Raw genomic sequence first — 25,801 nt, 5'->3', positions numbered from 1 at the left:
CCCCGAGAAACGACCAAAACAATCATGTCGGCCTTGAAAGTAGGGCTGTCTGTTCGGCGGTTATTGCCATTGAACTATGCAAATGCACAACAGCTTACAAAGAGAACATTTTATCTGTATTCTCCAGAGCCTTTTCATCCGATCCATGGGAGAGAACCTGTGTGGAAATCTGCTGAAGAAGCTGTCACCGTCGTTGAATCCAGTAGGTATCTGTTCGGAACTTGCCGGCAGCATAATTTGGCGATGAATGAAAGATACTAGTATTGTAAACAAGTATGCATGTATGCCACCCTCTAGAAATGAGAAATAATGTCATGACATGACACCAGAAGTGTTTAAAACGCGTGCAATGTTTGTTTGCTCTGAAAATCATAAAATTTCAGTATGTAGGGGGTGGGGGTAAGGCCCATAAGCACAGGCACTTGTTTCTTTTTAATTAGAGTTCAACCTTTCATCTCTCCAGGGTTTCTCCTGGGTCATATTTCTTTTTCGCAACCTCTTTTGCCCAAAATAATATTTTTTTTCACCATTTTAATTTTTTTTTGCCAACATACATTTAATTTTCCTACTTGCTAACAAAAAAAATCAGTTTGCAGCATTGTTGTCTAATCTATTATTATTCTACACACATTGTATCTATTTTTTAATCTTCAATGTACATTGTAATAGGTAAAGGTTATCTTACCAATGTTGTAATTAGATCTTTGAATATAGTTTACATTGGCACTAATATCGATTTTGTCATCAGCAAATTAAAACATAACTAAATTTGTATTTTTTTCAAGTGGGATGTATAAAGACACACCCACGTTCGTTTAGATCTATAAAGAGGTTAAACTCCTAACTATCCTACTGTCTGTCGATACATTTATTTTTGGCATTGCACTAGTCATGTCTTCTTTGACTGTCCATGACGTTAAAATACTAAATCCCTGGGATGTGTTTTAGTTGATTTTAGTCTCTGATGCATGATTTTTTATTATTAATTGTTTTGGCTTTTAACTAGCTGTCAGTTACTGCGAGTACTCTCAAATCGTACTTTCTTGTTTATTTGACCTGTTGATACTAATTGTATTGCTTTTTTGTTATTTAATGTTATTCAGGGTTATATCTGGTCTATATACCAGCTTTGATAAGTGTTTGGTATAACTATAAATTTTTACTTCGTACTATGAACATCAAAATTATTTATTTTGTAAAAGTATTTCCTTTCTCTATTGGTACTGTACACGTATACCTAACAACAAAATTATTTTCATTTACCTGTGTTTAAAGTTATTGCAAATGGATGGTATTTTTGTTCGAGCATATTGTTTTTCTTTTATTGTTTAACATTTCTTACCTACATGTATATAACATGTTACTTTTATTAATCTTCCCTTAGTTTATTTATTTTGTATTCTAAATTATTTATTTTGTTAAAATATTTCCTTTCTCTATTGGTACTTTACACGTATACCTAACAACAAAATTATTTTCATTTACCTGTGTTTAAAGTTATTGCAAATGGATGGTATTTTTGTTCGAGCATATTGTTTTTCTTTAATTGTTTAACATTTCTTACCGATATAATATGTTACTTTTATTATTCTTCCCTTAGTTTATTTATTTTGTATTTACATTGTGTCATAGGTCAAATTTATTTGTTCAGTGTATGTTCAATGGTGTTAATATGTCCTTTGATTGAGTTAAGCTATTTCAGTTGATATTTTATAGTGTGTCTTTCTATGTTGTGATGTTACACTATTGTTTCAGAAAAAGGGTGAAGGTTTGGTACCATTAAAACGTTTAAACCCGCTGCATTTGTTTGCACCTGTCCTAAGTCAGGAATCTGATGTTCAGTAGTTGTCGTTTGTTGATGTGGTTCATAAGTGTTTCTCGTTTCTCGTTTTTTATATAGATTAGACTGTTGGTTTTCCCGTTTGAATGGTTTTACACTAGTAATTTTTTGGGGCCCTTTATAGCTTACTGTTCGGTGTGAGCCAAGGCTCCGTGTTGAAGACTGTACTGTGACCTATAATGGTTTACTTTTATAAATTTTGACTTGGATGGAGAGTTGTCTCATTGGCACTCATACCACATCTTCCTATATCTAAACACTAATTATAAACAGTTACTTTTTTTTAAAAGATACTGTAAAATTGCAATATGAATCATGAAGTCATCATATTTGACTTTTGGGAACACTGGATTCATCTTCAATAAGATTATCAGATACTTCCTGTCTAGTTTAATGATAAAGGCTACAGTTGGATATTTTTCTTACTTTTGAACATTTTTCTTCATATAACAACATTTTTTTTTTCGTTAAAAAAAGTTTGAAACATAAAATTATGCTCCGAACACGTGCGTTGTTAAAACAATTATTTCTATCACATATATATGTAAAAAATCCTTTAGGTGACATGTGAAGCCATTTAACCACACAGTTTCATTAAACAATACAATCAACACCTTTATATATTATTCCATTGTAGCCTATATCTATTTTAAATCTAATCAGCTGATTATTGATTTTCTGTCAAAATCATAACCTTGAGGATGTTCATGGTGGAATCCCAGTATTGGCTGATCAGGGAAAAGTCTGAGAAACCGGAAAAAATATAAACAAGATGATATATTATTTCGCCAAAGTCTTTCACCAATAATAAATTTAATTGCACATTTTTTTTTGCAAAATGCAAAATTCAAAATGCCGACCACCAGCAGAAACCCTGCATCTCACTATTTCAACAAAGAAATCAAATGTGCAAAGATGTTTTTACTGCACAAGGCCTTTAAAATAGCCTCCTGGAGGCTTGTAAATGAGCAATATTTTGAAGATAACAGACAAATGAGATTTTCATTGTCCATGAAATTATACTTATATGATAAGAAAAGACATCTGCAAAGTACAAAAAAATAAACACTCTATTAGAGAAATTCAAGAAAAGAGGAAAATATGACTTTTTTACTTGTATATGTAAAAAATATCTGAATGTCTAAGGGATATAACTATACTATTAAAATAATTTACTGTACCAGTAAATAAAATACACTCATAAAAGTATTACCCCTGACCGAATTAAGGTAACTTTTACACAATCAGGTAACAATTTTACCAGAAACGCCGACAGGCATGAAATTTGGAAATTTTATTTTTTTAAAAGACAGAGGGGTGCATTCTTTTGCTTTGGAGGACAGAAAGGCGGTGGTAAGGGCACCAAGGGCGGGGCGCCCTTCTATTTAGGGCAGGCGGGAACACTGTAGGGGAAACTTAATTTTTCCTTCTAGAGGAACAATAGAAGTGGTTCAAATTCAATGAGAGTATTGCTTTTCATAAACTCTTCTGAAATATCAAATAAAGTAGGGGATCACCATGATCACAGTCCTTATTTTTTTGAAAAATCCCCAAAACATAAAGTGTCATCAAATTCAATATAATTATCTGCCCTTGATTTTAAAAGGATTTCTATGTAAATTTCAAATGCATATTAATTGCACTTAATTTTGTGGTAGTTTAATCATTATATTTCAAGTTTTAGATGTGTCTGTTGTATATTCAATGAATGATAAGGCCAAGAAAAAATATATGTCTGTTTAAGGTTACATCACAAAAAAATATAGGGTAGGTAGGTTGGTATTTCAATTTTTTTTTTCAATCAATAATGATTGGATTATTTCTCTTGGTTATTGGTTGGAAAAAAATGGTGGCAAAGTGTTTATTTCATCACACGAGCCGTGAGTTTCCTTAAAACAGCTGTCATATTCACGATTGTGAACCTTGAGATGTATCAGGCAATTGATTAAATTTTATGGCAATGCTTTTGACACGAAATCAGGTAATTTTTTTTTATAACAGAAATAAAATGACTTAGGGTCGGCACTCATATTAGGGTTGGTCGGTTAACAGTAAACAGACATATATATTTTTTTGGTCTAATTGGTAAAATATTTTTAAACCAAAAAAGTGATTTTGCAACATGCCCAGAAGGGATGCTCAGAAAAAGACACCTGATCTACATGTACCTTAATGTAAATATATGAGTGGTGCACAATGCATTATTCAGCTCCCCATCATTTTCTAATATTCACATCACAATCAACTCCATTTCCAAAATGTTTTGATAGATACAAAAGGAACTGCTTTCTATTTGCACAGGGTTCTTTAAATAAAGCTTACCTGCTACATGTCCTGGAAACAACCTCTTCCAAACACTGGCCATTTTCTACTGAGAACAGACATTCTCGATGGGAGAACCAAGTGTTATACAGGTCTAGCACTACAAATAACATATACACTTTGTTTCAAATTTAGCCCAACAATTATATAATTATAAATTTGCAGTGCAATAGTTTGTTGTTTTTCCCTCAGCAACATTTCAACCAAGGGTCCAGATACGGCCATATTTGTTGGACATGTCCTAAACTGAAACCTGTTTGACTGTAATGGCAGATAGAGATTTAGGTCACCAATTTTTTTTTTACAGAAATAATTTGGGTTATTTCATTGAGATCAGAGTTTTTTAATCGCCATTTTTCACTAAATTTTGTTTTAGGCCACACCCATTTAATTTCTGGTTTGACGGACCCGCCCACACATATTTTTTCTAAAAAAAAAAAATTAAATATTCTCGCTTCCCACATCCATGACATCCGAAAAAGTAATTGTGTCTATTTCCTGCGCCCGTTTTTTTGTAATCATTAAAAAAATAAAAAGCAATCGTCAGATTGTTTAATCAACGTCAAATCGCGACCCTTCAAACTATTTCGAGCATTAACACAGATTTCTTATCAAAGTCAAGGACAATTCTTCACAAAATCATGCCAATTTTCGTTGTTAGAATAAAGGTGTATGTGCTAATACAGACACCTTTAAGCAAAACTATTCATACCTGCTGCATTTTTATGCACCTGTCCTAAGTCAGGAGCCTGTTGTTCAGTGGTTGTCGTTTGTTGCTGTGGTTCATAGGTGTTTCTCATTTTGTGTATAGATTAGACCTTTGGTTTTCCTGTTTGAATTGTTTTACACTAGTAAATTGGGGCACTTTATAGTTTGCTGTTCGGTGTGAGCCAAGGCTCCGTGTTGAAGGCCATACTTTAACCTATAATTGTTAACTTTAAATACATTGTGACTTGGATGGAGAGTTGTTTCATTGGCACTTATACCACATCTTATTTATATACAAAGTGCCAAAAAGACAGAACAAAAATGAGAACACCAAAATGACGGAGACATAGACAACCAACATATAACACAAAAAACTAAAAAGTACACACATCAACGAACAGCACAAACCCCTAAAAACTGGGGGCGAACTCAGGTGTTCCGGAAGGATGAGCAGGTCGTGCTTCTTGCAAGACACCCGCCGTGTTACAAAAAAATGTATAAGTAGTTATAAGTCATGTCCGGTGAAGGAGGAAAGACATCTATGACAATTCAATGGAGATCATTTAAGGCAGTTGAAATAATTACTGATTGTTCAGTTCAAGATCTGATGTCCTCAGAAAGTAACAGTAATACAAGAAGTCATAAATATGCTGCAGTTAAAAGTGGGCATTTCATGTCTAGGTGAACAGGAAAAAAAAACACTTCAGCAGTTGATAAATTAAAGAAATGTCAAAGTACAAGTGGTAAATCAAGAATCATACTATCTTGTTTTGATCAATATTGTCAGAACCTATGATTTTATGTTAACAAAAAAAAAAATATATCGGTCGCCTTTACTTTTTAAGCTTTGCCTCAAAAATTTGCAAATTAAATTTTGTTCATTAAAATTTTCAAATCGCTCGCTCGCCACAATTTCTGGAGTGGAAAAATCTGTAGAACAAGAAATTAAATTGGTGTAGCGTTATTATTCTTTTCCATTAATAAAACTGCCATGCAGGTATAATATAATAATCCAGAGGCCCTCTCAGAAATTACCCTATTAATGCCTCCATTAGATATTTGCTAATGGTAGCTTATCAATTTTTATCTGTTCAAAATTGCTATGTTCTCATATATTACCAGACAGCAGTGATCAAGCTCAGAACTAATATTATAAAGAAATTCTGTTTCATGACAAGTTACTTCACTATCAAATAACTTTTCAGAAAAGACAATCACCAATTCTGATGTTAAAAATTACAACATTTGTGAAATCACTTAAAAAACATATTTTTCATGAGTCAATGATGTGCTTTATTTATTATATAATACGCATGCATGCTTAAATAGTATCTTAACCAGATTCGACACTTCAGCGTCAGGTGCAAAATGATTTCATGCCAAATTAAACAAGTGAAGCTGTTATCAGATATATTCAAACACTTTTACATGTAATAAATAAAAAAAATATGATGATTTTTTGTTTGATAAACAGACCAAACTGCAGAGGAATCACTTGTAATTTATGCATTTGTTATGATCGATGATTTACCTGAAACCTCTGGTTTTTATTTCGTTTCTCAAAATCGAGAGAAGTGTGGTTGATTCCTGAGACATTTACAGTTTTAAGTCATTAAATCATTTCAATTTTAAACCAATGCATTCCATAAATCATTCTTGAAAATTAAGAAAAAGAATGGTAAGAAATTTCATAAAGTAAAAGCTATGAAACCTTTAATATAACTTTATTGATGCCATGTATCTAGTATAAATTGACAGTTTGTTAAAAAGGACCGTAACTTTCAAATCATCACAAAATGACAGAAATTGTGTTAAAAATTGATTTCAACCCATGCTTCTGTGACTTATGAGCAATCAAGTATGTACTGTGTCCAACCACCTAGACCACTGTTTAAAATATTACCAAGTGCTTATTTCCACATAATTCAAAATAGCTGATGCATTTGATAGTTTTTTGATCTCTTTAAATTCAGATATCTAGACTGAAGAGTTGTCTCTATCAACAGAATTCAGTACACATACTGTAGATTCATTAATATTTGTTAGATACCAATTTTCGTGGATTTCTTTGATACAGGAGAACCACAAATTTAAATGTTCAACGAATTACAATTTTTCTAAAGTTATGTATACAGACTGTGCCAAAATCACAAAATTAAATATCCACGAAAATGCAAATTTTCCTCAAGCCAAGAAAATTGGTATCCACGAAAATAAATGTATCCACAGTAGTAGAATTGATTATATTTTAAAAGCATCTTTGTACTTATAAGAAAAATAAGCAAAATTTGTTACTGTCAATTTAGAAATTCATGTGAGCGTATATTATTGGGAATCTTGACCATGGCAAAAATGTGAAATCTACTTAATGTAGTTCGCAAAAATTTTATGAAGGTAAATCACTACCATGACTACTGAAGTTATGAATGCAAATTATTATTGCAAATCTGATACTGTCACATTTTTCGCATTAAAAAAAAAATTGTAATAATTTCTTATATTGATTAACAATATTTTGATTTTTTTTTTTTTAGAACAGAGAGTTTATGTACAAGGAGGTGCTGCTTCACCATTGAAACTGATACAAAGTTTAGCAGATTTTGGAATGAAAGACAGACTTCGAGATATAGAGGTGATACATGCACCAACACAGTTAGATTGTGTATTCAGTGACAAAAAATATGAAGGTAATAAGCTGGGTACTTTGTTTTTGTGTTTGAAATTAAAATAAGTAGATGGTATGATTGACAATGAGGCAACTATAATCTACCAAAGTTCAAATGAAGTGGATGTAAGCAATTATAGGCAAACGTACAGCCTTCAACAATGAGAAAAACCCATACCATATAGTCAGATATAAAAGGCCCTGACATGAAAAATGTGAAACAATTCATTTTAGAAAACTAATAATCTAATTTATAACAAAACAATTTATGAAAAACAAATATGACAGACATGAACCAACGACAACCAATGAACTACAGGTGTATGACTTGGGACAAACGCGTAAAGAATGTCAACTTGTTAGAAGTGGCTTTTGAGGCTATAAATGTAATTTTATAATAATCTTTTAAAGAAAAGATTTCAATTTTGAAATGTCTATTCCATAGATATTTTGCAAAAACAAAAAACGATGTATTTGATCATACTGATTTTTCAGGTGTTCTTGAACATGTTGAAGCAGGACTCTATGTTTTTTCTTTGTTTTTATTAGCTCCTTTGCTTCTGTTTTTTGTTTCGCCTTGACGGAGTCAAACAACGAGACATAGGTATGCTGTTTCCGTAGTAAAATGGTGTCCGCGGGGTCAATGTTTTAGTTTTTGATTAGGTCTAGTTTATGGTGAACCACTTGTGATAGGTCAATGGTATTTGGTATGCAATTGTATTAACATTGGCACATCTCATCACCATGGAGATTATTTGGCCCGGCCCCCTCAGTCATGGTCTATTGACTTTGAAACTTTGCTTAATTTACATGTATTAGTTTTTGATAAGGTCAGTTTATGGGGGAACCACTAGTGGTAGGTCAATGGTATTTGGTATGCAGTTGTATAAGTTTTGGCATATCTCATTTCCATGGAGATTATTTGGCCCTGCCCCCTCAGTCAGGGTCTATTGAATTTGAAACTTTTGCTTAGTGTTCATGTATTTGTTTGTGATTAGGTCAGTTTAAGGGGAACCACTAGTGGTAGGTCAATGATAATTGGTATGCAGTTGGATAAGCATTAGCAGATCTCCTTTCCATGGAGAATAAATGGTCCTTACCACTCAGTCACAGTTTATTGACTGAAACTTTTGCTTAGTTTACATGTATTAGTTTGTGATTAGGTCACTTTAAGATGAACCACTAATGTTAAGTCAATGATATTTGGTATGCAAAGTTTCATTTCCATGGAGATTATATAACACCACTTCCTCATTATGGTTCATTGACTTTGAAACTTTTACAAAGTTTACAAGTTAATGTTTGTGTTGAGGTTTGTTTAAAGGGAATGACTTACGAAAAGACAATGGTATTTGGTATGCAGTTGTATAAGCATTGGCACATCTCATTTCCATGGAGATTGTTTAGTCCTGTACCTTCAGTCATGGTTCATTGACTTTGAATATTTGCATAACTTACATGTTAGAGTATTGCTATGTTAATTTCAACATTTGCATTATCATAATAACAAATAGGTCAGACATGTCTCTATGTTAACAGTTTATTTAAATTCATAAAAATGTTGTCCATACTCTTAAAAATTCTAGGTTTTACATTTGATATGGTTAATTTTATAGGATTATTTCTATTTTAAAGTAGTTCACTGTCATAAAATTTTGTGGCAATGTTGGTTTAACTAAAAATCGTGTTGGTTCTGCAGTTCTTTATTTATTAGTCCCATACTGACTAAGTCCAAGGGGACTTTAGGTTTACACTCCTTCTGTCTGTCTGTCTGTCTGTCTGTCTGTCTGTCTGTCTGTCTGTCTGTCTGTCTGTCTGTCTGTCAGTCAGTCAGTCAGTCCGTCAAATCAGTTTTCCACACTTTTTTTCGTCATGCTTGAAAATATTGATTTGATATTTGGTGTATTGTTTTTTCATGACAAGTTACAGATCAAGTTTGAATTTTGTTCGGGTCTGACGATTTTGTGCAGAGTTCTGGTCCTTGAACTTAGAAAATTCACTCAAATAATCATTTTTCTGCACTTTTTTTTGTCATGCTTGAAGATATTGATTTGATGATTGGTATATAGTTTTATCATGACAAGTTACAGATTAAGTTTGAATTTTGTTTGGGTCTAATGATTTTGTGCAGAGTTATGGTCCTTGGACTTAGAAAATTCACTCAAATAATCAGTTTTCCTCAATTTTTTTTTGTCATGCTTGAAGATATTGAAATGATAATTAGTATATAGTTTTATCATGACAAGTTACAGATCAAGTTCGAATTTTTTCCAGACTGATGATTTTGTGCAGAGTTATGTTCCTTGGACTTAGAAAATTCACTCAAATAATCAATTTTCCACATTTTTTTTCGTCATGCATGAAGATATTGACTTTTTTTTATATTCTGAACCCCTGCATCCCCAGATCCACCGATACCCTATAGCACCGACCCCATGGCCAATTCTACACCGAGCAAGAATGAAGAATAACATGAAGCCAACAATCAACTGCTACCATCAATTACTGCCTTAAAACTATCAAATCAAAATGTATGAAAAACAAACAGAGGATAGCATACCTACAATCATGACAATAGGACCGCCAATAAATCAAGATTTATATGCACTGACATTATAATATACTTACATTCATATTACATATTGATTTATTTTACAACACATTTTATTTATACATTTACCATAAGAATAGTTTACAAAATTTTTTTTCAAGATAAAGAATGTTATAACAATAATTATAGATTAACTCGGAATTTTAATAATTTTATTTTCATTGTATTATATTTCATTCATTTTCTGTTCAACATTACATAATGACATATAGTATCCTATAGTAATGTCAACAACAGACAATACATGATTATGACGTCATATACCTGATACCATTTTTCTGTACTTCAGGGATTCTAATTTTGTATACTTTGTCCTGAAGACACTGATCTAATCTGCGAAACATGTCGACCAATAAAAGTTGCAGTTTAATCAAGTGTTGCTGTCAATTTAGCGGTATTTAATTTTTTTTACGTGGCAACCCTGCATACCATCTGGTATCCAATTAAGTGAACTCTACCAGCACAAAATTAAGGAGGTGTTGGTTCTGCAGTTCTTTATTTACTTTTAATGTTAGTAAATTAGAATATTCAATGAATTAAATCTTTTTCTATGCATCCATTCTTTGTTTTAATGCATCATGATTGTTAAGGTCTGATGCATTTGGTTGAACCTATCCTAAGTCAGGAACCTGTTTCAGTGGTTGTCATTTGTTGATGTGGTTCTTAAGTGTTTCTCGCTTCTCGTTTTTTTACATAGATTAGACCGTTGTTTTTCCTGTTTGAATTGTTTTACACCAGTCATTTTGGAGCCCTTTATAGCTTGCTGTTCTGTGTGAGCCAAGGTTTGGTGTTGAAGGCCCTACTTTGACCTATAATTGTTTACTTTTAACACATTGTGACTTGGATGGAGAGTTGTCTCATTGGCAATCATACCACATCTTCTCATTTCTATTGACACCTAATGTTGTATGAAGTCAGAGAAGTGAAATAACAGCATATTTGTCACATGTGAAATGATCGGTTTTATGTGACTGGAGAATCCCGGTGTTTCATTGTAATCAGTGTACTCATTAAAAATATTGTCCTTTTCAGGAATATTCAGGACCAATTCATTTTACATTTCCGATCCAAAAGTTCGACAAGCAGTACATGAAGGAAGAGGGGATTTTGTTCCGATATTTTTGAGCGAGATTCCATTGTTATTCCGTCGAGGGCTATTTAATCTTGATGTTGCCTTAATTTCCCTTAGCCCACCTGATAAACATGGTTTCTGTTCCCTAGGAACAAATGTTGACTGCACCAGATCTGCTGTTCAGAATGCTAAATACATTATAGGTAAGTGAACATTGTTGAAAAGTTCTGATCTCATTGAACAATAAGGCCTAAAATAAAATATTGTTTGTTTCCCCAATCCTGACCGACCCTGCAAAAATGGTGCTACTTGTAAAATTTTATTGTCAAAACTAAGTCAAATATTATTTTAATCATTTGGATTTTCAGGCTTGCCAGATCGTCCGATAATGTTCAAGCTTTTTGGAAAAATAATATTATTTCCCTACCTACCTACCCACACCTGGCTTGGCAGGGTCGGGATTGGGGAAACAAACAATATATTAATTTAGGCCTAACAGGGTTTTCAAACAGATTTGTATTCATGTAGTACAAATGTCAAATTGCACACCACATTTGAAAACACAAGTGAATTTTTTTTATGTGCAAACAGATCTTAAAAATTATGTCGACCCCAAAATGCAGCATTAGAACTTTGTATTGACCCTTGAAACCAAAAAAAAAGATATGATCATACTGGATAATATTTTAGTGGTATATTTTGAATACAATATTAATGCAATGGTCTGATTTTGTAATGTTAAAGGAAGATTTCAATATTGAACATAACCCAGGACACAAATGTAGGATCCAAGTCTATTCTCTGCTTCACATCATCTGGGCCATTCTCATAACCAGTTTTCTGCACTAATCAGGATTGAATAACTGCACATGTGAATACAGTAAACAATAAATACATTGATAGTGTTGTTAATTAAAAGTTGATGAGCTAAGTTTATAAGATTAGATGAAATAATCTTTACTTCAGATAATGTTTGCCTATAATATCTAGAATTTTAACTTGGTAAATTTTAGTAATTTTTAAAGTCATTTTCAAGAAATTATGGCAGGATAAATATTTCCTGTAACATTTTTGTAGCTTTTAAGTCATTTTCAACAAATTATGTCTGCATAAATATTCCTGTAAGGCCAGGTTTTTTTTTAATTTGTTTACCCTATTTTTCCAATTTTCAGAAAAAAAATTAAATTGATAGTTCATGCTTTTTTATTCCCGTCGACCCTTACAAATACATTATCCCTGAAATATAATTAAAAATATTTGCTAAGCAGCATTTTCATAAAACTAAATGCATTATTTTAGCATGTTAAACATTGACAGAAATGGTTACACATTGTGTTCTAAAAAAATTACAATCTAAAAATAATCCGTAGTTTCTGTTTCTAAAAATAGACAGTCATAAATGACCTAGAAAAGATGTTTGCGCAAATAATTTTGCAGAACAAAACCTATGTTAAAATCCCGTTACAATGAGTTTGGTTTTTGCAATTGCAGAAGATTTTTCATCTCATGGATGAAATGGACTCTTCCAAAAGTGAAAGATGTCAAGTTAAAAATGAAAGATATCCACAAACAACTTGGAATTTTCTTTTTTCATAGATTGAAATAAATGTTTGTCCATTTGGATATCAAAACTGGATTGCCTGACCATGGACGAAACCGATATCATTGTCTTTCTGGTGGACGAGTCTACTTCATTTTTGACATGGATGGGAAAGTGTTATTTTCGTGCGACATGTTTGCAATTTTTGTTTCATGTATTTTCGTGCTTGAAGCTCATTATTCACAATGTTTCCTGAAAGTTATTAAAATGCAATTGTAGCTTTTTTTTCTCGTTAGGGAAATGACCATTTATTTTCCTGTTTGTCCATGGACATAACTTAACCCCCTTTTTACAAAATTGAATGAGGATGCATGCATTGTATGTTTAAAACAGCTGAGCAATAATATTTGGAACTAAAATCTAAGAACTTATTACAAAAAAGCATACCAAAAATATTGCTAGTAAGCTTTGATATATTTATTTTATACATGTTATGTCTTGTATTAAAGATATTTTTTTTCTTTTTTTTTCCCAACTGACCGACTACACTTTTTCATATAAAAAATCCCTAAACCAGCAAATTATAAAACCCTGGCCAAACATCATACCAATAACTGATGCTATTTGACAATTTGTGTCATTCTTACGTCTGTTTCATAACAGGATTGGTAAATGAGAATATGCCAAGAACATTTGGTGATGGTATAATCCACAGCTCACATGTTGATGTTATGGTAAAAAATGATGAACTTTTACCAGAGTTTACAGGGATGAAACTTACACCAGAAATTCATGAAATAGCCAGATTAATTGCTGATGATCTAGTTCAAGATGGTGCAACTATCCAGACAGGTATTTTTACATGGTTAATGCCATTATTAAGTTAGCTGCTTTAGGGTGATGAATTATAACAGTAACAGTTATAATCATCCATCTTGTATTACAAATATGAATCAGTATAGATTTTTGCTGAAATTCGAAATTTTGATATAGAAATGTCATTTTTTAACCAAGAGCTGATCTTAGGTGAAGACATTTAAATATTACTTCTCTTATTTTTGCCATAAATATGGAAAAACTATTTATTTTTTACCAGGGGAGATAACTCAAATAATTTGAAAAAAAATTGTCAACTTTGTTTAGTACAAGAAAACAACTGTGTTGACCCCACGTTTTCTTTTCATTTCCTGAAGGTATGTAATAAAGCTTATCAACTCATTCGCCAATTAAAAGAATTTTATACCATCTGTCTGTCTCCTGCTTCCTTCACAAGATTGCTTTCATTTCTTATAAATAAAAAAAAAAAAAACAAAAAAACATTCAATTCTTTAGATATACTAGTAGATAAGGTTCAATTAGTGATTTCAACTCTAGGCCATTTTTCCAATGCTGAATGGATGTCCTGAAAAAGTAGACAAATGCTTTTTGTATCATTGGTTTAGACAATATTTCACACTATTCATTGAACACTCCAGACTGAGTAAACAAATCAAAGTAAAATTTAAGGACTTCATTAAACAATGAATAAAAGATGTTGTGGGCTAAAAATTAAATTTAGGCAGCAACCTAAAAAATGAAACATAATTCAAAAAGACCTGATAGTTAAGTGTTTATAAATGTGTTTTTTTATTTCAGGTATTGGATCCCTACCAAATGCTGTATTTGATAAATTAAGTCATCACAAAAATTTAGGTATACATACGGAAATGTTTAGTGATGGCGTAATTGATCTGGTGGAGAAAGGTGCAATAACCAACGCTCAGAAAACTATACAAACAGGAAAAATTGTCAGTGCTTTTGCACTAGGAACAAAAAGATTATATGATTTCCTAGATGATAATTCTTTTGTAGGTAAGTTTTTCTGTGGTAAAACTAATGATATAAAGTTTCAGAAACTGGACTTTTTTGCAAAATTGTGATTGGGTTGTTTGAATATGCATACATTTATGATGTATACTTGTATAACAGATGTGATATTTGGAAGAGATTATAAACTATTGCGAACCAAATGAAAGTTTTCCACAGAGTCGTCTGCTCTTGACCTTTTGTCTATTCTCTTGTCCTATTGAATAAATACAATAGCTATTGTTCTCGGTGTAGTTTTTTCACTGGGACCTTTAAATTTCTTCTAGGAGAAATCTATCACTCATTGATTAATTTACCTGACCAAAAAATTATCTTCTTTTTGGGGGGAAATAGTTGTATAAACTCGCATAAACTGCATGCAATATTGTATTTAATCAATATCAATAATATATTTTCAATCTGTTCAATATAAACACTGATTTAATTATAAAAAGTTTATTTCTGACAAATTTTTAGTATTGTTCCAATGAATTTGCATGTTTTTGTTGTTGTTCAGTTATAGAAAACATTGATCAAGACCTTAATTTAAACACAATAATTTTCAAGTTTTTATTTGTCAAACACACAAAAAAAAGCAAATTTTAATAGGGAAAATATAAAAAATTTGTTCAGAAATCAACCTTTAATTTTTGAATCAATTGTTTATATTGAAACTATTAAAAAAGAATTATTGATATTGAATAAATACAACACCACATGCAGTTTTTTGAGTCCTTATTTAGTATTTGTACATGTATTTTCATTATTGACAGTTCAATTTTTTGTTCAGGTAAATTAATCAGTGAGTGATAGATTTCTCTTGGAAGAAATTTAAAGGTCCCATCAAATAAACTACACAGAGAGCAATAGCTATTGTATTTATTAGATGGGACAAAAGAACTTACAAAAGTTTAAATCGACAGGTAACTTGCAGGTGAATCTGTGGAAATGTATCATTGGGTTGGCAATAATATGAATTCTATATAAAGTAGAGGTGTACAATTAATAGAAATATTTTTAGAAGGTATTGCAATATTCCAAGAAAGATTTTATACATAGATTACACCACGATATAATGCTAAGAAATATTTTCTCATTGTCTGCCATTTTTATGTTTACAGTATTTTCAAAAGGGTCCCTGGTTCTTTGAAAAAGAAACTAGAAAAACTGATGTGATTTTTTAAAACTCATTTGCATGGTTTTTTTTATGAAAAAAATGAAAAAAATCATTAACAATTATTGCAATGAATGTAGAGGAAAACAATTTTTATTTGTACTGCAAGCTGTCTTTTTGTACTGTAAATCATACCATGATGAAAGTTAATCCTGCCTCTCTGAAATATACCCATGAGCAAAAGAGAAGAAAAGAATACAGATTTTCAAAGAAAATAGATATGTATGATGGGAATATATAAAAAAATGATGCAAATTTCCAGAGATCTTCAAACTAAATAAATTTGGATAATTAGTTCTGATAAATTTTTTTTCTGTTCCAGCTCTGTGTGATTGTAGTTTTACAAACAATATATCACTAATCTGTCAGAATCCCAGAGTTACAGCCATCAATACATGTCTGGAAATAGACCTTACTGGTCAAGTGTGTGCAGATTCCATTGGTTCTATGATATATACAGGTAAATTTTCTAATATGAGTCAGGTGATACTTGTGAAATAGGACAGACTTTTGCATGGAAATCAGTTCTGCATCATTTTATGAACTTTATGGTAATGAGACATAATGATTTGCAGGAATTCATTTGCTGTACAACTTAACAGTCTCCCTCTACAGGGTAATGCTCAAGTGGGAATGTTGTAAATAAAAGTTAACGATATTGGATTCACTAGTATATTTATTGACTTTTATAAAAGTGTATTCTTTTAATTTTTATTGATTTTCTCACTGTTACTGTATTGAGGACTTGGTTCTCTTATTAAGAATACTTAGCAAACAAAATATGGGGAACTTAATCAAAAGGTATCAATTAAGAAAGAGCATAGAACAGTTGATATAAAAACCTATATAAGTGGCAAAAACAATTGACAGTATAAAACCGACCGTGCAAGGGCTGTATAGCCAGTCAAGGTCGTTAAAAACTTCCATCATCACAGTATAAAATGAATATGAACTGTCCAGAAGTTCTTTTGACTTGCTCAGTGTTTGCTGAGTATACCATGTTACAGGTAAGGGTGTCTAGAAATATGTCTGACTGGCTCATATGCTCATTTTGTATTGACTGCATTGGTAAAGTGTTTAGAAATAGTTTGACTTGCTCATTTGCTCATTTTGTATTGAGGGAGTAGGTAAGGTGTTTAGAAATTGGTCTGACAGGTTATAATCGCAATAATTTAAACTTGCATTTTGAAATTTTTTATATGAATTAAACAGGATTTTTCTCAATATCGCAAAAAATAAAACCGCATTTTAGTCCAAAATGACAAAATCGCAATAATAAATGCACGCAATAATTTCTGAATTTACAGTAAGCAAAATCAATAATGCATATGGCAGAAAACTACCAGACAGTTGTTGAATCACTGGCTCCTGGCATTGGACTACTAAACCAAGAATATGGTGAGGTTGAACATGTTTTGGAGCTGGGCTCAACCCTTTCCCATTCTTGGATAATAGTGTAACAATGTGGCATTAGAAAAGTAAAATATAAAATCTGTTGGAAAGAGCTTTTGAAATTGCCTGATAGTTTAACTGTGTGTATGCATATTCTTTGACTCTGTTATTTAGAGATAAATTATCTAGAATATTTTGAAAAATGAACTACTGGTCAAGTGTAAACACTACATATTGCATAATCACTACTTCTTCTTTGGTACAGATATTGACTTTTTTTCGGTATAAAGGCGCAAAAGTCTGTTGAAATTGTGTATTGAGTCATGTCACAAATCTTTTTGTGGACTATATTTTATAGAAATTTAATACTTTTGATAGACTTTGTTTGAGGTACTAACATGGTTTTTGATTATTTTGTAACCTACAGGATTTGGCGGTCAAGTAGACTTTATTAGAGGAGCTGCCTTGAGTTTGGATGGGGAAGGTGTACCTGTTGTAGCATGTCCTTCTACAGCTGTCACAGGAGATAATATTACTTCAAGAATTGTTCCATCACTTAAACCTGGTAAGGACTAAAAAATAATATGATATTAACTGATTCAGTGTGTGTAAGGAGTTTAGAGAAGGTAGTTTGCTTACAGACAGTCAGAAGTAATACTTAAAGAAGTATTTTTTATAAACTTGAAGATGTTATATTTTCTGTATAAGTAAATTTGTCATATTAAAATTTCCTCTTGAAGGTTTTGATATAATCTTCCCTTATACTTCTCTAAAACTACTTACAAAGTACAAGTAAATTTTTCCTACCCTGTTATTGGAAGTCAAAACCATGATTGTAATGGTCTTGAGTTAACACTTGATTCATTTATTACATTTAAACATCATATTCCTTTCCAACTGGCTGATGTTTATTTTTGTGAACTTTCTCTCGTCTGCCATTTAAGATTGAAACGAACCACGCATTGGAGGCGAACCTACTATGACTGAAACCTATGTTCTTACAAGAAAAGTTAGACAAATGCATGGCTGCAGAATAATGAGCCCAAAAATGAAAAATATGCATTTATACAGTGAAAATTAATAGACATTTGGTTTGATCCCCTTAGTTACAAGAATAGATTTTAATGCAATTGTATTGTTTCAATTTATTGCTTTAAGTTGCTTAAATTTGTTAAATTTATAAATTTTGTAAAAAAAAAAAATTATAAACAAAATAGTTTATTTAACTTTAATTGGTTAATGATTATTTGTTTTCCTATTAAATTTTGTTACTTTAGATATGCAGTGCTAGATATTTAGTTGGTAGTTCCTGTCAACTGGTAAAATATATTTGTGGAACTATAAATGATGACTTATGACATAAACTGAGATAAATTGTAATTTCATTCGTTTAAACGGGCAGTGCATTAGAATGAAATTAATTTCTCCTGGGTGTTTTCATCATATGTAGCATAGAGGGCGTTATGTTTTCCCGCTTCAAAATTATTTTCGCGGTATTTTATTGCCTATGTAATCATTCAGCACGACACCGTCAATCTGAACAGTCGAATTTTCTTGGTTAATTTTACTTCTGGTTAAAGTTTATTCAGCTTTATATTTGAAGAGTTTTTTGTTTGATACTGATGTTTGAATTATATGTGTAGATATATATATGTATGAATAATGTTTATTTCATATTAAATATAGAGCATCGACGTTGTCGTGCGACTATCCACTTTACAAAGTCTTTGGTATTTATTATAGCCTTTTATGGCGTGTATATTCAGAGTGTTTATATATACTTGGATATTTGGTACAAGTTTTGATTTTATGTCTACATTGATGGGTGGTTTATACCAGGAGAATGTACAATGGTATTCTCAGACATGGAATAAAATTTGAACTATACAAAAAGTGAATTTAAACAATACAAACAAGAATTAAATAAATAGGATACAAATTGAAACATAAAATATTATAGTGCTACAAGCGAACAAGTACTTCTGTTTTATGTATCACCACTTCTCCATATCAGGTTCAAAAAGAGAAGTCACTTCTCTCTATGATTCTGAAGAACGGTAAAGTAAATTGTCAATAATCTTTTCTGAATTTCATTAATATAGTCTCCTGTCTGGTGTAATACTTTTACATAAGGATGAAAACAAGTAGTTACAGAGACATTGACTTGGTGGCAATTAACTTTGCCGCGCTCTTGTGCTTTGATTTATGAGACCATATCAGTTGTTGATGTTATGAGACCTCAGGCTTCATTTTAAGCTGAAGCAGTAAAGTTTATTTTTTCAGCATCAGGAACTAAATGTACACATGAAATTAATCAACATTTTGATGTCAATTTGTTTTTTAAAGGGATTTGTTTTCATCTGATGTATGGCATATCTAGTTTTCATATTTCAGCAATAAGTTTGAGTTTTTATACCCCCACTTTAAAAAAGGGGTGTTATACTGTTTTACCTCTGTCTGTCAGTCCGTCAGTCCATCAATCCATCCGTCCGTCCCATGAATATTTTCGTCGCATTTTTCTCAGGAACTACTTGACAAGGATTTCTGAAATTTGGTTTCAGGGTTTATATAAGTAAGTTACATGCGTTATCAGATTCATCACTCAACAACTTCCTGTTTACCAAACACTTGTATTATTTTACACATGATAGCCAAGTTGAAAAGTTTTCGTCATATTTTTCTCAGGAACTACATGACAAGGATTTCTGAAATTTGGTATCAGGGTTTATTTAAGTCAGCTGTACCGTATGATGCGTTTTCAGATTCATCACTCAACAACTTCCTGTTTATCGAAATATTTCGGTGGAGGTATCATCAGTGAGCAGTAGCTCAGAGTTTTACTTGTTGTTTTTGTGGTGAAGATTGATTGCATTGATGCAATCAATCCCCTAATGAGGCTGATAGTTATCAATTTTCATGACTTTTGAGATAAAAAAAAATATAGTGCATTAAGCACAACATTCTATACATCCTATCCATCAACATGTCGAGAAATTTATCACTGAAATATATACTAAGATATTCAAGTTACCAAATGGTGCATATGTGTATAACCATACTTTGTCAAGAAGATGACTGTAGATTCATTTCTTTTCGTGGGTACCAATTTTCGTGGATTGAGGAAAACTTGCACGTTCGTGGATATATGATTTCGTGGTTTTCTAAAAGTCTGCATATATTCATAAAGCAAATTTGCAATTCGCTGACTATTTCAATTCATGGTTTCCACTAAAATTGGTATTCAACAAATAATAATGAATCAACAGTACTTTAACTTAATTTTACATACTGCTTGAATCAAGAATTTGTTCTAAATATATCAATAAAGTCATTTGTTCAGTTGTTAAAGTAATATTTAAAATAATCGTATCTTCCTTTGTCCATAATTGTAGTTGAACTAATTGTATTGCTTTTTATTTACCCTTTAATTTGAGAATTTGCAGTTATTTTTTTTTGTTATTCACAGGGGCTGGTGTGGTGACCACTAGAGCACATGTTCATTACATCGTGACAGAATACGGAATATGCAACCTGTTCGGTAAAAATTTACGACAAAGAGCTTATGAACTGATCAAACTAGCACATCCAAACTACAGAGAACAGTTAGAAAAGGCAGCGTTTGAGAGGTTGAAATGCATGCCATCTCCATAAATTAAGTTTTCCTAAGATTGTATCATAATGTCATGTCGAGGAAGATGTGAAAGGATGAATTAGTTGTTGATAAGGTCAAAGAATATATATTTCTGCTTCCTGTCTCCCTACTTACTCCAAATTTTCATGGCTACCCTAACACATTTGATGAACATTTATGGTTAAGCAAAGTTTAAATTCAGACAATTTTTGTTGAGCACTGTTTAACAAAAGAGTATTTCCCTAAATTTTCTTTTAAAAATATTTAAAAAAAAAGGATAAAACTAATTTACCTACCTACCCAAATTTTCCTTAAGCATGATGAGGCAGGATTCACATATATACTTGTTTGGCTTGAGTGAATAAACTCACAGTATGTTATGTCTATAAACGGGACAAAAAATATGTTTATTGTTAGATATATGTTTACTTAGTATACTTGTCCTCAGTTTGAATTTTACCAGGTATTGTTTTCTATATTTTCAGTCACTTAACCCCATACTGTACAACAGATTAGTTTCATTTGAATAAACATCTTGCTGCCACAGTCAAAGTTGAAGATCATAGAAAAGAAAAAATTCCCCAGATTTGGGCAAAATCTGGCTAACAGATATTTGTCTACATAAAACTCATCAGCGTTGCTCGAATCAAAACTGTTGGAAAATAATCAAATCAATTACAAAGTGGAGCACTGGAAACCAATTATTTAGCCATGAGTCTTAACTACTGTAATGATAAAATAAGTAGGCAACATTTAAGTGCGAAGTTAAGGGTGTTAATAACATTAATGGTACCAATTTTACTGCATCAGATATGCATTTAGACAATAAATGTTTCTTCAGAAGTTCAGTGATGTATGAGGCCAATATATTTGAAAAACCAAAACTTATACAAACGTTGGAGCTGATCAAGCCAAAATTAATTATTGCAACTTCAGAAAATGTTGCTGAAATTATGCTTTTAAAATTTAAGTGCTATGTACCCTTTTGTTATTTCAATGCTAAGCATATTGAAATTTTATAGAACATCCACAGTATTTCTACCTATACTCTTATATTTGACAGTTTGGTGCTTAATAGATAGAGGATTATTGCATGCAGTGCTAATAATGATTTCCCTAAAATAAATTTTATAAATAAAGATATTGGTTAAAACAAGTAAAAATACAGACCTATTGAAGTACACCTTCTAGGGTGCTCTCCACTTTAGTGGCTCAGCATAAGGTTTTTTTATTAAAAAGGTTGTTTATCACTTTTTGTAAACAATAAATGCTAGCACATCATGATAAAACAAGTGAGTATTCTATGTTTAAAATTTTGTTTTGAAAATCTCTAATAAAGTCTGTGGATTTTCTGCAAAGATCTTGGCTTTATTTTCCACAAAATCTCCATTTACATTTAAATGTAATGAAACAGTAAATAATGTTTCTTTGAAAGACTTTTCCCATTGGTATATGTACAAAATGGCAGGTCATTTTTATTTTGTATTTTAGCACTTTAAAAGTGTTGTAATTCACAGGACTACAGAAGGGGTCACAAATCTTAAATTGCAAATTTTTATTTTGATTCCTTTGCAATAATAAAAACATGACAAAAGTTTCTGATTTTACAGCAATATCCTGGTTTGGGAGATATATTTTCTACCTCCTTGATTGGTTATTTTGTCATTGATGGGAAGGTTATATGCTAATCAGATCTGTGGAATATTTTAATTTAGTATATTGCAAATAGAAGAACCCATTATTATCATATTATTTTGGGTTCATATTGTTATGTATAATTTTGATTGATTTTAATCATTTTTTTTCAGTAGTTTGCATCATTGCCATTGGTCCTTGTTATTGGATTCTTTCTCAATTGATTATTTCCCCGGGTACCAGTTTTCATTGTCAGATTGAGAAACAGTTGTATGTATTAGGATACTTGTTTATGTGCTTTTGACAAAACTTACATACAAGCCTGTGTGATATTTGTACTTCTTTGAAATTAGTTGATAACAAAGTCCATGAAGTCCATGGAAAAGAGTAGTCCATGAGTATATAATAGTGAATGCACAGTAATATATGACAATAGGAATGGGTTTTTTTTTCAAGAGAAAAATGTCCCATTTACTACTGTTAGAATCAAATGAGTCTAAAAGATTTATCTTTATTCTTCAATTTTATGACAATGATGGATAATGAATATTTGAAAATCTTTGAAATTTGTTCAGCAATATTTGCTAACAATGTTTCTATTAGCATGCAAGCTATATTGTTTTTATTTATTTTCCTGTTGTTAATGTAATTTAATTTCACCTGATTCTATTTTACTTGTTTGATAATATAAAATATTGAAGAATATTTTTAAAATATAAAATAAAGTAAGCATAACAGTTGTGTCCAACTTATATGTATAGTATCTCTAATATTATATTGGGCTTTAGAAGCAGAGGGGTCTAAGTAGTTCAACTACTGTATCACTAGCCTGTCAACAGTGAGGTTGTGAGTTAGAACCCAGCAAGTGGCAGGTGTGTTAGACTCCAATCTTATTGACTAGGATTGGCAGTTTTCCTACTGAAGGTTTTATCCAGGCACTCTAGCTTTCTCCACCAATAAGGGCTATTCCATTAAAATGTATGTGGGAGGGTAGGAAGGGACTTTCAAAATATCCCTACAACCAAGAACCATTTTTTAGATAATTTTGCATAATGGTAATAGATGCATACTGAAAAAAGACCCATGACCCACATTCAATAATTAAACTTCCCTTCCTACCCTCCCACATACATTTTAATGGAATAGCCCTAAAACTGACTGGGATAATATAGCCAATAGGACTGGAAGTGGCTTTTAACACCAACAATCAATCTAATATTATACTGCTTATAAAGTCTTATGTAATGTATCATACAAATTTGATAAATATAATTAGTAAAAACTGTGCTATATAAGTGTAGAATATAATATCATGTATATAAAACCACAAAAGTTTACTATAATGTTTTGAACATTGAAATAAAAATGATAAATAAGGACAATTTAAATGATTGTTTTGAGTTGTTTGAAGAAATGTTGACTTATTCTATATCTTTGACCTAACAAAAATATAAAATTGTACATTTTCTTCTAGGATTTTTTTTCTTTTCGTTTTTTTCAAGTGGCAAACAAATAAAGTATAAACATCGAAACAGGTTGTAAATAGATAAGATGTTAGAAAGAATGAAGAAATATTTTTATTATGGTTTGGAGTATTAGATTTTAACATAAGTATTAGGTAACCGAAATTTAAACTGCTGATTAAAGTTATGTATAGCATTTTTAGAATTTTACACATGTTTTGATGTGCCAATAACATTTGCCTGATGAATAACATCGAAATGCAGTTGAAAAATAAGGAAAAAAAAGATATTAATTTTTTTAACTTGTTATTATAATTGGTTTGCTTCAACAAATGAAACGGTTTTGCTTTGATATTTGTAATGTAACAATATTTTTATTGTTAAAAACCACTGATTTTTTGTCAATACTTGATTATTTCAATTAAGTGTAGTCATATATATGTAACTGACATTAATGTAACTTGTTTATCCTTGCCCTGTCTTTATGGAAATCAAAATATTTTATTTCAGCATTGTGCTTTGTATTGTATTTCTTATGCCAGGAGCTGAATGTTATTATTTTTGCACTGAACTGCATTACAATATTATTTTAACATTAAAATTTCTTAATAAATTTTACTTTTGTTTCGTTGTTTAATAGAGGTTACACTACTTTTTCTGCAATTGAACCATTACTTGGGTACTAGCATGACATTTAAACCAGTTGCATATTTTACCAACTAATATCTTTTCAGTTATGCTCCAAGCCAAAATATTTAAAAAATGCAAAATATAAATCAAATGTTGAATATATATAGCGTATAAAAAAACAAAAAGGACCAATATATTTTGCTAAACCTAGGGCTATGATTGAGGGAGATACATTATTTAAATTTTTAATTGCAAATTTCAATTTAACAAGATTTAGAATGTTTAAACTAAACCTCTACTCTAAAATTAAAAAACCTGCACTTAATATAGTAGGCTGAATAGTAGATGTTGATCATCTAATTCAATCACCAAGCCATTTATCATTGGCCCTTTTTCAAAATAAATACATGTATGTGGTTTTATTAATCATTATTGCTTAATATAAAATAGGAATGAGGATGAGAAATAATTTGGGTGTATTTCAACATTGTAAATGATACAGTATGATTCCTGTTGGTAAAGTTAGTGTTTAATAGCTAGCAAAAGACCATGTTACCTTTAGACTTTTTCAAGTAAGACTTAAGATAGCACAATACAAAGGCAACTAAATTTTATCAAAATTTCATTTTCAGCTGTGTTTGTTACTTATTAATATTCCAAAACCACAGAAGAAAAATATGTTTCCATATCTTGCACTGTTAATGAGTTTTGATGATAATTAGTTTTATAAACAAATGCATGTGTCTGACTGATACAAGATAAGAAAATGGGGGCAGTAATTTGTGGTTAATCAATAGAATCATTTGATAGCTTTATGACCACTGACCAGCTATGAAAATAACAGTTATGAAAAAGAGGTACTGGATTAGGGATTTATAGAAAAAGAAGATAATGAATTCCAAATAAAAATACTTTTCTATATTTGAGCTACCAGGAGAAAAAAAACCAAAAAAAAACCAACTAGTTGGAGCAATAGAGGGAATCAAAATATAAATGTATGGATATTAAACACATATAATTGTACAACAATTAATGTTGATGATGTTAATGCTGGTGGTTATATCAGATTTTCTTGAGGAGTATGTTTAAATATGAAATCTTTTTAAAAGAAAACACAAATTAAATATTTTATTTTCAAACTACATAGAGAAGAAAATTCTAATTTGTGTAAAACACCATATTGTCATTGTATACAATTATAATTCTAGAAATCCCCCATAAGAATCCTAGATTTACCAACTGATAATTTTATGTACACATGCAGAACTAACTT

At 31.1% G+C, this 25,801-nt stretch overlaps 1 protein-coding gene across 1 annotated transcript; it reads left to right on the top strand.

Moving 5' to 3' along the window:
• Nucleotides 1-24,516, top strand: LOC127720214 (4-hydroxybutyrate coenzyme A transferase-like). The gene is made up of 8 exons (XM_052226690.1): nucleotides 1-202; nucleotides 7,405-7,557; nucleotides 11,179-11,421; nucleotides 13,422-13,610; nucleotides 14,394-14,609; nucleotides 16,100-16,237; nucleotides 17,597-17,734; nucleotides 20,636-24,516. Exons 1-8 carry the CDS (start codon nucleotides 25-27, stop codon nucleotides 20,818-20,820), a joined length of 1,440 nt encoding a protein of 479 aa, XP_052082650.1. The 5' UTR covers nucleotides 1-24; the 3' UTR covers nucleotides 20,821-24,516.
• The last annotated feature ends 1,285 nt before the right edge of the window (nucleotides 24,517-25,801 follow it).

This window comes from Mytilus californianus, unplaced genomic scaffold (assembly GCF_021869535.1).
Source record: "Mytilus californianus isolate M0D057914Y unplaced genomic scaffold, xbMytCali1.0.p SCAF_11, whole genome shotgun sequence".
Lineage (NCBI taxonomy): Eukaryota > Metazoa > Mollusca > Bivalvia > Mytilida > Mytilidae > Mytilus > Mytilus californianus.
This window is presented reverse-complemented; position numbering and strand designations above follow the sequence as displayed.